General features: G+C 46.8%; 1 protein-coding gene across 1 annotated transcript in view; it reads left to right on the forward strand.

The window, feature by feature from the left end:
- The window catches only part of myom3 (myomesin 3), a gene marked incomplete at its 5' end in the record, with an annotated part of 47,651 nt that overhangs the window by 21,514 nt on the left and 13,637 nt on the right, over positions 1 to 12,500 (forward strand). The window contains 9 exons of the mRNA XM_080540776.1: positions 371 to 532; positions 2,668 to 2,809; positions 4,502 to 4,701; positions 5,599 to 5,652; positions 6,593 to 6,720; positions 8,125 to 8,308; positions 8,614 to 8,788; positions 9,183 to 9,304; positions 10,771 to 10,961. Coding sequence (XP_080396902.1) covers positions 371 to 532; positions 2,668 to 2,809; positions 4,502 to 4,701; positions 5,599 to 5,652; positions 6,593 to 6,720; positions 8,125 to 8,308; positions 8,614 to 8,788; positions 9,183 to 9,304; positions 10,771 to 10,961 — 1,358 coding nt within the window. The remainder of the gene's footprint in view (positions 1 to 370; positions 533 to 2,667; positions 2,810 to 4,501; positions 4,702 to 5,598; positions 5,653 to 6,592; positions 6,721 to 8,124; positions 8,309 to 8,613; positions 8,789 to 9,182; positions 9,305 to 10,770; positions 10,962 to 12,500) is intronic.

The following is a 12,500-nucleotide window of genomic DNA, read 5'->3' on the forward strand; positions in this document are numbered from 1 at the left end:
GTTTGGCATTTAGCAGACGCCTTATTCCAAAGCGACTTACAATCAATACATTTGAATACTAAGCAAGTGAATCATCAGTCCACCATTCGTAGCAGGAAGAGTAATCCAGCTCAGGCCCGGGGCCATTGATGGAAGGAAAAACCTTTTCTTTTTTTTCTTTTTTTTACACTGGAGAAACAGAGAAACAGTACAAGGGGGGGCAATAGAAGTTTTTAGGGACATAAACAAAAAAGACAGTTATCCACTTATCAGTAGTCCAAGCTTAACCAGATAATCTTTCTTACTCAGAATGTAGAGAGGTGAGTCCACACATGTATGTATGTATGAATACAAGTCTCTTGTAATGGACCTCAGTACCTCCACTCAACAGGTGTGCAGCTGCACCAGACCAGCAGGGTGGAGCTTCAGACCGACCGTCACTCAGCCTCCGTCACCCTGAGGCCCGTGCACAAGGAGCACGAGGGCGTCTACTCTGTGCGTCTGCGAACCCGGGACGGCTTCAAGGACCATAGCGCCTATGTCTATGTCAAAGGTGGGGCCTTAACTAACCAGTTGAAGTCTTAACTAACCAGTTGAAGTCTTAACTCACCAGTAAAGAGTATTTTAATTGTATGAGTGAGGTTGTTACTGTACTTCCCTTTCAACAGGAAACCTTTTGTTTATAACATTTGTGACGGCAGAATTAGAGAGAGAACTAGGGGTTAAGTGCCTTGTTCAAGGGAACCAGCGACCTTCTGATTGCTAGCCGGCCTCTCTAGCCGCTAGGCTACCGGCACCCCATCAACCCCCTTCTGTTTGAGGTTGACCAACGACAGGTCAATGTCAGGCTTTTATTCATTCATTCATCTTATTTAGAATGATTTCACAAGTGAGAAACAATTATAGCGTGGATTATTTTTCTATTGGAAATAGAAAGTATGAACTTCCTCAAAGTCTGTAAGTCTGTATAGGCCTATGCTTCACATCCCTCTGTGACTTCATTCAACTGTGACCTCTTTGTGATTTCTAATTGGTTGATAATTCAGATGGGCGGGGACAGAGAGCCTCAGCCTCAGTTTTCCCGCCGTTTCCTGCTATGAAAAGCGAACTTACACTTGAATATCTACCAGGCTTGTTGTTCCTCAGCTGGATTTGGGAGATGTTTTGTTTGAGTGTTACATTTCACATGCAGCTCATGGTCATCACCCGTTGTTTTCCCCTGCAATCTCCCGTCTCCCTAGATTAACTAACCAGATGTAATAACTCTGCTAATCGGCAAGTCAGATCGTTTGGCTGCAATTGGGCCCTTCTATTTCCCAGGAGCATATTTTATTTATGAACTGCAAAAACTGCTGAGCTTTTCAAATGAAATACAATACTATCAGGTTATTTTTTTTAGCTATCTTAATGAGACCACAGACCACAGATAGCTTGCTAACAAACTTTTCTCAAAGACCTTGAGATGACTTCTGTGTCCCCCAAGTGTCTGCGGGGGACCGATAGCAACGGTGTGCTTCAATACGAATACGCTAACGCTTACTCACTCAAAGAGCTTCCAGAACAGAATTCACAGACACGTCTGCTGAATCTTTCATGAGCCGCCCCCCCACCGTTGCAAACATCCAGCCGGAGTAAGATCCTTACGCCTCTAACAGCATGTCATTAACTTATCTGTCTTATTAAGAGATGGCGGTTCATACCCTTGCCAGAGGAAGTCATTAGCGAACCCGTAGCTAGCTCTTTTAGTTTGTTTTCTCAAGCCGAGCGTTCGCATCAGAAACGGGAGTTATAGGCTCGACACAACGCATTGTGTTTAGCTTACACGTTCGACGTTGGCAAGTCGCAGCTTATCACAGAGAGAGATAAAGAGAGTCACAAGCAGAGACCTCATCATCACCCACCGCCATGTTGCGACGGGCAAATTAATGCAGATGGCGTGTGTCCTCTGTGTCTCGCTCTGTAAGCTCTTTGCCTCTTTGGCGCCTCTGTAATGTTGACTGGTAGGTCGCTGCAAATATTGACACTGATACAGGGGGTATTGAAGTCTTCATAACTCATCAGCCTCCATTCTTCACACTCGCCCCCGTGAATATAGGAAGAGGCTTTTGAGATAAGCGAGTTGGAGAGGTGTGTTTGACATTTGGTCTTTCGGTCTTTTGTCGGTGCAACTGCCACTGCGACGGTCTCCAGGGGAAAGTTTTGGGGGTTTAAAACATCTTATCTCTTCTGTCCTCTTAACATAATTCCTTCTTTCTCACTCTTTGCTTTGTATCTCTCTCTCTCTGTCTCTCTCTCTCTCTCTCTCTCTTTCTCAGTTTCCGTCGGCTCTAGCTCTGGCTGTGAGACTGTGACTCATGTAGATTAGGTGACCTGTTAATCTCCGCTGCAGACAATACATCACCCTCCCCTGCCCCCCCCCCCCTCCCCTCCCCTGGCCTTGCTTTCATGCTGCTCCAGACAGACGTTTGTCTGTGTGTGGGTTTAAATGAACTGTGGTGGATTACATTAACTAGATTGCTTTTAATCCTGTCTCAAACTCTCTCTCATTCTCTCTCTCTCTCTTTCTCTACACTGTGTCTATCCCTGCCCCTCCTCTGTCCCTCCATCCCTCCCTCTCCCCCCGCACCCCTCCCACCATCTCTCTCTCCCCTCCCGACCTCACCCTACCTCCTCCTCCTCTCCTGTCAGATGGGCTTGCTGCTGTGTCCGGTGGTCCCGGCTCTCCCCTGGCACTGAAGGTGTCTGACGTGAACAAGGACTACGTCTTCCTCACCTGGGAGCCCCCCAGTGCTGACGGAGCCAGCGCTGTGCAGGGGTACTACGTGGAGAGGTACGGCTGGACGTGCCTTTAGAGGCACATACTAGACACAGAAGAAGTGGCATAACAAAGGGCACTACATATGAGGGGCTACACCAGTGTCTCAATCCTCTCCTCAGGACCCCCCCAGTCCTTCCACAGATTTGATCTGTTCCACCACCTGCACACCTGAACTAATCAAGTACAAATCAATTATGATACATAATCTGTTCCACCACCCGCACACCAGATTCAACTAATCAAGTACACATTTGGACTTGATTAGTTGAATCAGGTGTGCCTGGTGGTGGAACAGATCAAATATGTGGAAGGACTGGGGGTCCCGAGGAGAGGGTTGAGAACCAGTGGGGAAATATAAGATCAAGGGGTCCTGGGTGGGAGAGATGGATGCTCCTCTGGGAAATGGTACAAGGTTGTGGACTGTTAAAGTTAAGGAGTTTGTATGTTATATATGTGAGGGGATGTGGATGAAGGGCCTGTCAATAGAGCACGGGTCCAGTCGTACACTCAATCTGGGTGATACCGGTTATCTTAGATCCTAGTGAATGTTGCGTGCTATATATTTAAACAAGACAAGACTGTAAACAAAACCAAACTGTTGGGACACATCTTACTCTGCTGTATCTGGGGGAATTTGATTGCGTAGATAAAAAAAAAGCCCATTCCCCTAGCCTAGCTGAATTAGGTTTTTTTGTTGAAAAGTCCAAAGGCGATAGATGATACCCACGGCAATTATCAGCATGAGGCAGTCATCTGTTAACTCCAGAATCGAAGCCCTTTCCATGGTAACAGTGTATTAACTACACTCTGTGTGTGTGTGTGTGTGTATGTGGGTGGGTGGGTGGTTTGTGTGTTTGTGTGTTTGTGTGTGTGTGTGTGTGTGTGTGTGTGTGTGCGCGTGTGTGTGTGTGTGTGTTTGTGTGTTTGTGTGTGTATGTGTGTGCGTGCGTGTGTGTGTGTGTGTGTATGTGTGTGTGTGTGTGTGTGTGTGTGTGTGTGTGTGTGTCTGTGTGCGTGTGTGTGTGTGTGGGTGGGTGGGTGGTTTGTGTGTTTAGGGGGAGCACTTTAATCTAGGTTATCTTCTATCAATCGTGCAGAGGGCACATCTAGCATATTAAAGACATGAGATATGAGAGAGAGAGAAAGAGAGAGAGAGAGAGAGAGAGAGAGAGACAGAGAGAGACAGAGAGACTCTAAATCCTCCAGTCGCTTAGCAACACTTATACACAGTTTGAATTCTCCCTGGTGTTTGTTTTCTTGTTTACTTTACTTGTTGATGTTGTTGTTGCTTCATCATCAGTATTGTATTTTCTAAGTGTCCTCCTCCTTGGTGCATGCAGGCATCCAAATATATATGTTTCTTTATGCTCTATTTCATAATGTTGTGCAAATTAGGTAAACAATTATGCAATTGTGATTCTGGTCGCCTCTCTTTTCCACCCTCTCTCTCTCTCTCTCTCTCTCTCTCCCTCTCTCTCTCCCTCTCTCTCTCTCTTCTCTCTCTCTCTCTTCTCTCTCTCTCTCTCTCTCCCTCTCTCTCTCCCCCTCTCTCTCTCTTCTCTCTCTCTCTCTCTCTCTCTTCTCCCTCTCTCTCTTCTCTCTCCCTCTTTCTCTCTCCCTCTCTCTCTCTCTCTCTCTTCTCTCTCCCTCTCTCTCTCTTCTCTCTCTCTCTCTCTCTCTCTCTCTCTCTCTCTCTCTCTCCAGGTGTGATATAGGAGTGATGGAGTGGGTGCGTTGTAACGCCAGGGTCCAGAAGGCGTGTTACCTCCCGGTCATGGGCCTGACAGACAGCACCATCTACCAGTTCAGAGTGTGTGCCGTCAATCAGGCCGGCGTGGGACGTCCTTCCAGGCCCACCGAGCCGGTCATCACCTGCGATCCCTTAGAACCCACCAGAACCACGGGTACTGTGTACACACTTATGTACAGTACATGCATTTACAAACGATTATAAAAACAGAGTTGTGTGCTGGAAAGCACTGAGTTCATGTCTCTGTATGTTTAGATGGAGATTTCAACAAGGAAGGTGTGAGGTGTTTCTTTTTTTATAATCATGACACACTGTAGAAGATACAGGAATCAGTCAAACATTTTATATTCATGATCCAGCAGGACAGATGTGCTCTCATTGAATGTTGCCTGAGGGGGCGTCAGCCAAGACAACTATCCTTAGTTTTTCAATCTCTGTGTTCAGCTTCTCTATCACAGGTTGTAGATACAATGGTGCAGTTGCTACATTATAGTTGCTATAGTAATTCCAGAATAGAGACTGTGTGTGTGTGTGTGTGTGTGTGTGTGTGTGTGTGTGTGTATGTGTATGTGTATGTGTGTGTGTGTGTGTGTGTGTGTATGTATGTGTGTGTGTGTGCGCGCGCGTGTGAGAGAGAGAGCAAGACTGGAGTGTATGCATGCATGGTTGCAGAGAGAGAGAGAGAGAGAGAGAGAGAGATAGAGAGAGAGCGAGAGAGAGAGAGAGAGAGAGAGAGAGAGGGAGAGAGAGAGAGCGAGAGGAGAAAGAACAGATGGGGTTCTGGTCAGATTCTGTGGATCATTAGGCACAGATGATGGACGGGCAGAAGGTTGGCTTGCCTCTGACCACACACACACCCCTACCCTACCTCTCTCTCTCTCTCCACTAAGCTCTGCCAAGCTCACCATTTATGGGCGGCTCCTTCCAATTTTACACATGATACACATCATAAAACATCATTACTAATGTATCTTTCCCTTCATCTTCCTCTCTCTCTCTCCTTCTACTTACCCTCCCTGCCTCCCTCCCTCCCTCCCTCTCTTCCCCTCAGTGGTCAAGGTGGACAAATGGAACGAGATCATTATCACCAAGGACCAGCTGGAAGGTGAGGAGGACTGTGCCGCCATCTTATATCAATAGCAAAATATCTCCAATCAGTGATAGACGTTGATGTGTTTTTGTATTGCTTACCCAACGCTATGATATGATTACCTGAGCCTAAAGACCACTGCTTCTCCTCTGCTGAAGCAGCGTTTCTCTCCCTGGCTCAGCTGGGCTTACATACGCCACAATGGAGCGTCTTCAGATGGCTCAACAGACACAGGACAGTAATTGTACTGGGGATCAGATGCATCTGTCCCAGAGGGGGGATATTCTCCATGGTGTCCTATAGGAGAGGCACATAATTGGCCAGGGTAGTTTGAGTGCTTCTCTGCCGTGGAGGAACCTTGATAACCTGTCCCTGCAGCTCACAGCGAGAGGGCTGTTTCATCATCGCACACACAAATGCAGGCGCAGGCAAATACCATGGACACTCCAGGGAACGATATCCCCATTAAGAGAAGAAATAACGTAGTGCTATCTCCGTCTCGTAGGCTGTTTTAACTCCTCTCCCGGCCACAACTAATCAAGTACACTGTGTGTGTGTGTGTCTCTGTCTCTGTCTCTGTCTCCGTCTCCGTCTCTGTCTCTGTGTCTGTGTCTGTCTCTGTCTCTGTGTCTGTGCCTGTGTGTGTGTCTGTGTGTGTGTGTGTGTGTGCGTGTGTGCGTGCATTGCACTCTCCCTGGGTAAAAGAAGACACAAAGCCATAATTAAGCAAAGGAAACCCACGAGATCAAACGTCAATCAGACGTTGTTTGATGTTATGCCACAGCATCTACGGCCCCATGTTTCATATGCTAACGTCTCCCAACGTCTCTGTTTACTGCTTGAAGGAGTAGCTGTGTTGCTGCCCTTTGTCCCAAATGTGCGATGCAAATATCATTTAATTAGTTTTGAAACACACACACACACACACACACACACACATGTTCCCCTCTCCTAGGTCAGATCCGCGTGCCCTTCCCCCCCACTGGTGTCCATGCCTGTGAGCTGAGTGACTCCTACGCCGTGCTGAGCTGGACGGAGCCTGAACCCAGAGGAAGGGAGCCCCTCACCTTCTACGTGGAGAGGGTGAGTCTACACACACACACACACACACACACACACACACACATCCCGGATTCACCCAACACACTCATTAACACACAGGCCCAATGAAGCGTACCATCTCAGTGTTTATAGTGTCAGCTCCCAAATGGTTATTTAGTGTTCCTTACGTTTGGTCTTTCTGCAGACCAGTACTAGACTGTGGGCCAGACTAACAGACCAGTACCAGACTGTGGGCCAGACTAACAGAGAGCTAGTCTGACCATCGGCTAATTAAAGACACAGAGGAGAAGAAGAAACACTTTTATCGCTGGTGTCAGTTTAGGTGCGAACGGTTGGACTCATTAAAGGCAGAAGAGACCTTGAAGTTTTTCCATTCGCGGTTTCGCATTTTGGCGTTGCGAGTTAATTTGCTCGCTCATAGACTTCAAAGCTCTTTCGAGCGTCTAGAGTGATTAAAAATTCCAGCTCTAGGTTTTTTTTTTTCTAGGTTTATGGTCGGAAATTGCCACAGCTTTCTGGTTTAGCTGTACACTTCACAGTCGAGGGCAGAAGTTTAAAGCGATGCTGTGGGTGTGTGTGGGTGTGTTCTAACGCGGCCACCAGATTGTAGGATGGAAATTGGAACGGAAATTGTTTTCATTTAACATTTCCAAGGTTGTTTCCAAGTGTTTTTCGAAGTTGTTTTTTTATGAAAAAGGGGCTCAGGAAAAGCAAAGTGCTGGTAGTGATGATCTCACATCTGCACCAAAGTGGCAGTTCCTCAATATCAACCAGGACGCACAGACAGACACCCAACAGCTTTCCCGTTCCAATAATGGGAAGAAAAGCTGCAAACTGCCACAGGAAATAGACTTTTATTGGACTTTTATAAGTAGCTGTAGTAATAAAACTGTCCAATCCATCAAAACCATCTGAAATTACCGAGCTTCTCCGGCTTCTGCTCTGCCCTGGAACACAGGGAACCTCCTCTCCTCTCCTGTGGGCTAGATCTTTATTATCTCCCCCGAGACACCTTTTGTTTTATTCACATGTAATCTAAATTAAACGTTATTAAAAGTAAAAGCGACGGAGCAATCATTGTATAGAGCAGGAGGAAAAGGGAAACCAAATGTCAGCATGTGACAATGTGCTGCACGGTAGTGTGATTGATGGAGTATTGTGTTTTTAGATGATTGAATCACAGATATTGTCTGTCTGTCTGCCTGTCTGTCTGTCTGTCTGTCTGTCTGCCTGTCTGCCTGTCTGCCTGTCTGTCTGTCTGCCTGTCTGTCTGTCTGTCTGTCTGTCTGCCTGCCTGTCTGTCTGTCTGTCTGCCTGTCTGTCTGTCTGCCCGTCTGTCTGCCTGTCTGTCTGCCTGTCTGTCTGTCTGCCTGTCTGCCTGTCTGCCTGTCTGCCTGCCTGTCTGTCTGCCTGTCTGTCTGTCAGTCCGTCGCAGACCAGAACAGCTGGCAGCTGGCCAGTATGGAGGTGACCGTGGGCTCCCCCAGGTTCCCCGTGTTCGACCTGAGGAAGGGCCAGGCCTACTGCTTCCGGGTGCGCTCCGTCAACAAGTACGGCGTCAGCGAGCCCTCCGAACCGAGCCTGCCCATGTGCTTGAAAGAACCCCAAGGTAGCATGAGGGAGAGAAGGCCCAGTAACAGAAAGCCCTCTCAAGAAGTCTTGTTAATTTGGGAAGAATAGAATTGAATTGAATGGAATGGAATGGAATGGAATGGAATGGAATGGAATGGAATGGAATAGAATGGAATTGAATTGAATTGAATTGAATGGAATGGAAAGGAATGGAATGGAATGGAATAGAATTGAATGGAATGGAATGGAATAGAATGGAATTGAATTGAATTGAATTGAATTGAATTGAATTGAATTGACTGCTTTCACCCTGTGTCTCTCTGTGTTGTTCTGACCCGGCAGTGGTACCGGCTCCGGCCCGCTCAGTCTTGGGGATCAGGGACACAGACTCCTCTGTCCTGCTGCAATGGAACGAGCCCAAAGAGACAGAGGGCATTCTGGGATACTACCTGTACTACAGCGAGGCTGGGAAAGCAGAATGGAGGACGGTCAACAACAAACCAGCTGCCAACACCAGGTTCGGTTCTAACCCGACCATGTCCAATCAAATCAAACTCTATTTGAATAGCACATTTCATACATGAATGGAATACAATGCGCTTCACATGAAATAAGTGATACATGTCATACAAGACTATAAGAGGTTGACTTCTCTGTGTTAGATGCATAGTCAGGTAATGTACGGTATATATGTTACGGTACATGTGGGAAAACTAGGGTTAGGGGTAGGGTTAGGGTTATGGTTAAGGTTAGACATGCCAGCATGTACCAAGTCGACGTAGCACCTAACCCTAACCCTAGTTTTCCCACATGTACCGTAACATATACATTGTTTCTCTTGCCACTGACAACTGAATGTAAGCAGATGATGTTCTCATTGCAGTGCAAACATGCTTCTCCTGGTTCCCCAGGTTCACGGTCCACGGTCTGAAGACCCAGAAGGAGTACGTGTTCAGAGTGAAGGCCGTGGGGAAAGCAGGGAACAGCCGCTACTCTGACGAGTCTCTCCCTGTCCTGGTCAAATCAGCCGTCAGTGAGTACCAGTGCAACTCTCAGGCCTGACACAAAATGGTGGAAATGCAACTGCTTTTGTTCCATTAGACAGGTACAGATGTGACAGGGATGCAGGTAAAACAAGGGTTTGAACGCAAGACTCACTGTATCTCTTGTTCACAATGACATGGGCATGGACATGGGTGTCATGGGCAAACTTTGGTTGGGTTCATAATGAGTGTGTATCATCTTACACAGTATGGGAGATGGTCTAAATGAATTATGGTTAATTGCTATTGTCTGTCAGTTCTCATTCCTACCAATGACTTGTATTTATAAGCTACTGTATTCCTGGTCTTATTGCAACATAAGGTGATAGACAGCATGAGACCTAATGAATTATAATAATTATTCTCAATTCTTAATTCTCATGGTTGGTTTATTCACTGAAACACAGTGAGATGGAGCCTTGCAATGAGAGAGGTAGCCGGTGAATAAGCGACTGACCCTTTTCACTAGCTGTCCTGCCCTCTTGTCCTGACAGCATTTTTGATCATGTGGAATCTGCTAGACAGCTACTGGTAATGACACTGGTAATGACAACTCATTTTAAAATGCCACTCACACAGAGGCTATTCTCACATCTTGTCCAGGACCAGCTCAGGATGTGGCTGAAATCCAATTCTTTCTGTCTGGAATCCTTTGTGGCCTTAAGTGAACTGAAGTGACAAATTGAAGTCAGGGACTAGAAGAGAAAAGAAGAGAAAAGAAGAGAAAAGAAGCGTAGAGAAGAGTAGAGGATAGAATATAGTCACATTACCAGTGAACAGGGGGTGGTATTTGTTAGATGACCGTATGTAATTCGAGTTTCAAGTTTCATGTTTATTGTTACATCCCATTATACCATATAAGTATAAGAGAGTACAATTCTTAGGCTTTCAGTTCCTCAACATTGCAGTGATAAGAGGAATAAAGTGGCAGTAGATATACAAACAAGGCAAAGATGAGTTATAAGAGACATTTCAGGGTAGATACTATTGATGTGTTTGCCCCTGGGCAGGGAGAGGGGGTAGACACTGGCGGACTCAGGGGGGGGGGGGGCGACCGCCCCTCCTGGTGCCCACACGGTTAAAAAACGTCTCTCTTAAGTGCCCTTTTGAATGTCAAAAATGCCCTTTTGAATGGCGAAAATGAGAGGATGTGCCCTATTGGTGCCCCTCCAATGGTCTAAACTTGACCATGTGCCCCCACAGTTGAAAAACGTCACACTAAAGTGCCCTTTTGAGTGGCAAAATGAGAGGACGTGCCCTATTGGCTGCCCTTCCAATGGTCTAAACTTGACCATGTGCACTGATGGGGTCCCATGTTGTGCAGTAGGTGCCCTTTTTTTCTTTTCGCCCCCCACTGCCCTTCAAACAGCCTGAGTCCGCCACTGGGGGTAGATGTATAAAGATACCACTATTCTGAGACCCCGTCACACTCAGTGTTGCACGTGTCTCCCCGCAGAGCCCCCGTCCCCTCCCTCCGCCATCACTCTGCTGCTCTGCACCGCCTCTGAGATGGTCCTCAGCTGGAGAGCCCCTGCCGACAACGGAGGAGACCCTGTGCGAGGGTACTACCTGGACCAGAAGGACAAGGAGGAGCTGGCCATCTGGAGAGAGGTCAACACCAAGCCTGCCAAGGAGAGACAATACAAGGTGCCCTTCCCTCACTGTGTTGCACTGTCGTGATATCAACACACGATGTCATGTTGTTGTGAGACCCAAACGTGGTTGTCGGTTGTAGCAACATGCTGTTGTTTCGGAGGCTCGGGCATGCTACCTATTATATATTTCACAGGGGACCTACAAGCACTATTTAGAAATCCAATAGATAAGGAGGCTTTTGTTGTATGGCTAGAGACCGATCCATAAATGTAACATAAGCCTTATTATTCTGGAGTAGGAGTGAGTAAGTAGCCTTGTGCGCTGGAACACACGAGCCACAACAGCCCAGAGGCGGGGCGGGAGTCTATCTCCTGTTTCTAGGGTGTGAGGCAGCTGGTTGTACAAGTACCCCACCCCCCTCTACTCCCCTCTACAGGACACTAGTCTCTCTATCTCCTCAACCCTTAACCTGGAGTAACAACGCTGCAATAATGACATCATAGTTACTCTCTAATAAGCTGGTAACAGCATGGTTTTAGAGTACCACTATACTGAAAATATGTTTGTTGTTTCTTTGCATAGAAAGCAGAATTAGTGGCCTACTTTGTACTCGGTAATTACCAGTTATTCCAGGATCGCTACCTTGGAAGAATTGTCACATTAGAGACCTAAATGTTCTCTGTTCTACGACAGTGTCACCAGGTGGTCCATGGAGAACCTAAAGGGAAATGTAAAAAAAAATAAAACCTATTTCTGTGAGATTACAGGTTGTCCACTAATTAGAACTTAATTAGTGTATACTCGCTCATAATTGTTGTTTTTGTACTGTGGACAGAAATAAAGCGTTGAGCGTTGAGGGAATGTGTTGGGGGATTGTTGAGGGCGGGGAGAAAAGCATGGGGAAATAGAATATTGTTTTATATTGTTTTATATCGTATACAAATGGTGTTAATTTGACAGATTGTAGAAGTAAAGCAGAGCCTTTTCAGTTCAGCTCATCCTGCCAGGCCCAGCGTAGACGTGAAGGTACAGGGCTCTCTGCCTAATCAGCGAAACAGCGAAATCTGTTGTGGTATTTAAAAATGTCGGTTAGCGGTGAACTCGGGAACATGGGATGACGATGTTGTGACCAGTCAACGGTCTGCAGCGTCACACGTCACACGCAGCCTGGCAAAAAAAGTACCTTTCGTTCCAGTAGTTCCTAGTCCAGAAGGGTAGCTAAAACGGCCCGGCTCGGCTCGGTTAGGGCCGGCTCGGTTGGCAGTGGAGAAAGGCAAAAGAACAGGGCCAGCCCGGGCCGACCCGGGTCAGCCCTGTAGTGGAAAAGCGCCATAAAGTGTTGCAGAAGGCCCAGTGGTCAAAGCGAACAGCGCCCTCTGTGGGTTGACTTCAAGGCCTAAAACTAACTGCCCTCCTCATCCTCAGATGACTACACAATGATTATTTCTCCCTTTTCAGAATTAGTTTCTTATTGCTGTTATTTGTACAAGGCTCTGGGTTCCACGATGTAAATTAGATGAATTACAATATTGATCCTGCTGAGACTTCATGCTCATGGCGCTTTTGTCTATCTTGCTTGTGTAGCAAATG

This window comes from Nansenia antarctica, assembly GCF_963989245.1.
Source record: "Nansenia antarctica genome assembly, chromosome: 10".
Taxonomy (NCBI): Eukaryota; Metazoa; Chordata; class Actinopteri; order Argentiniformes; family Microstomatidae; genus Nansenia; species Nansenia antarctica.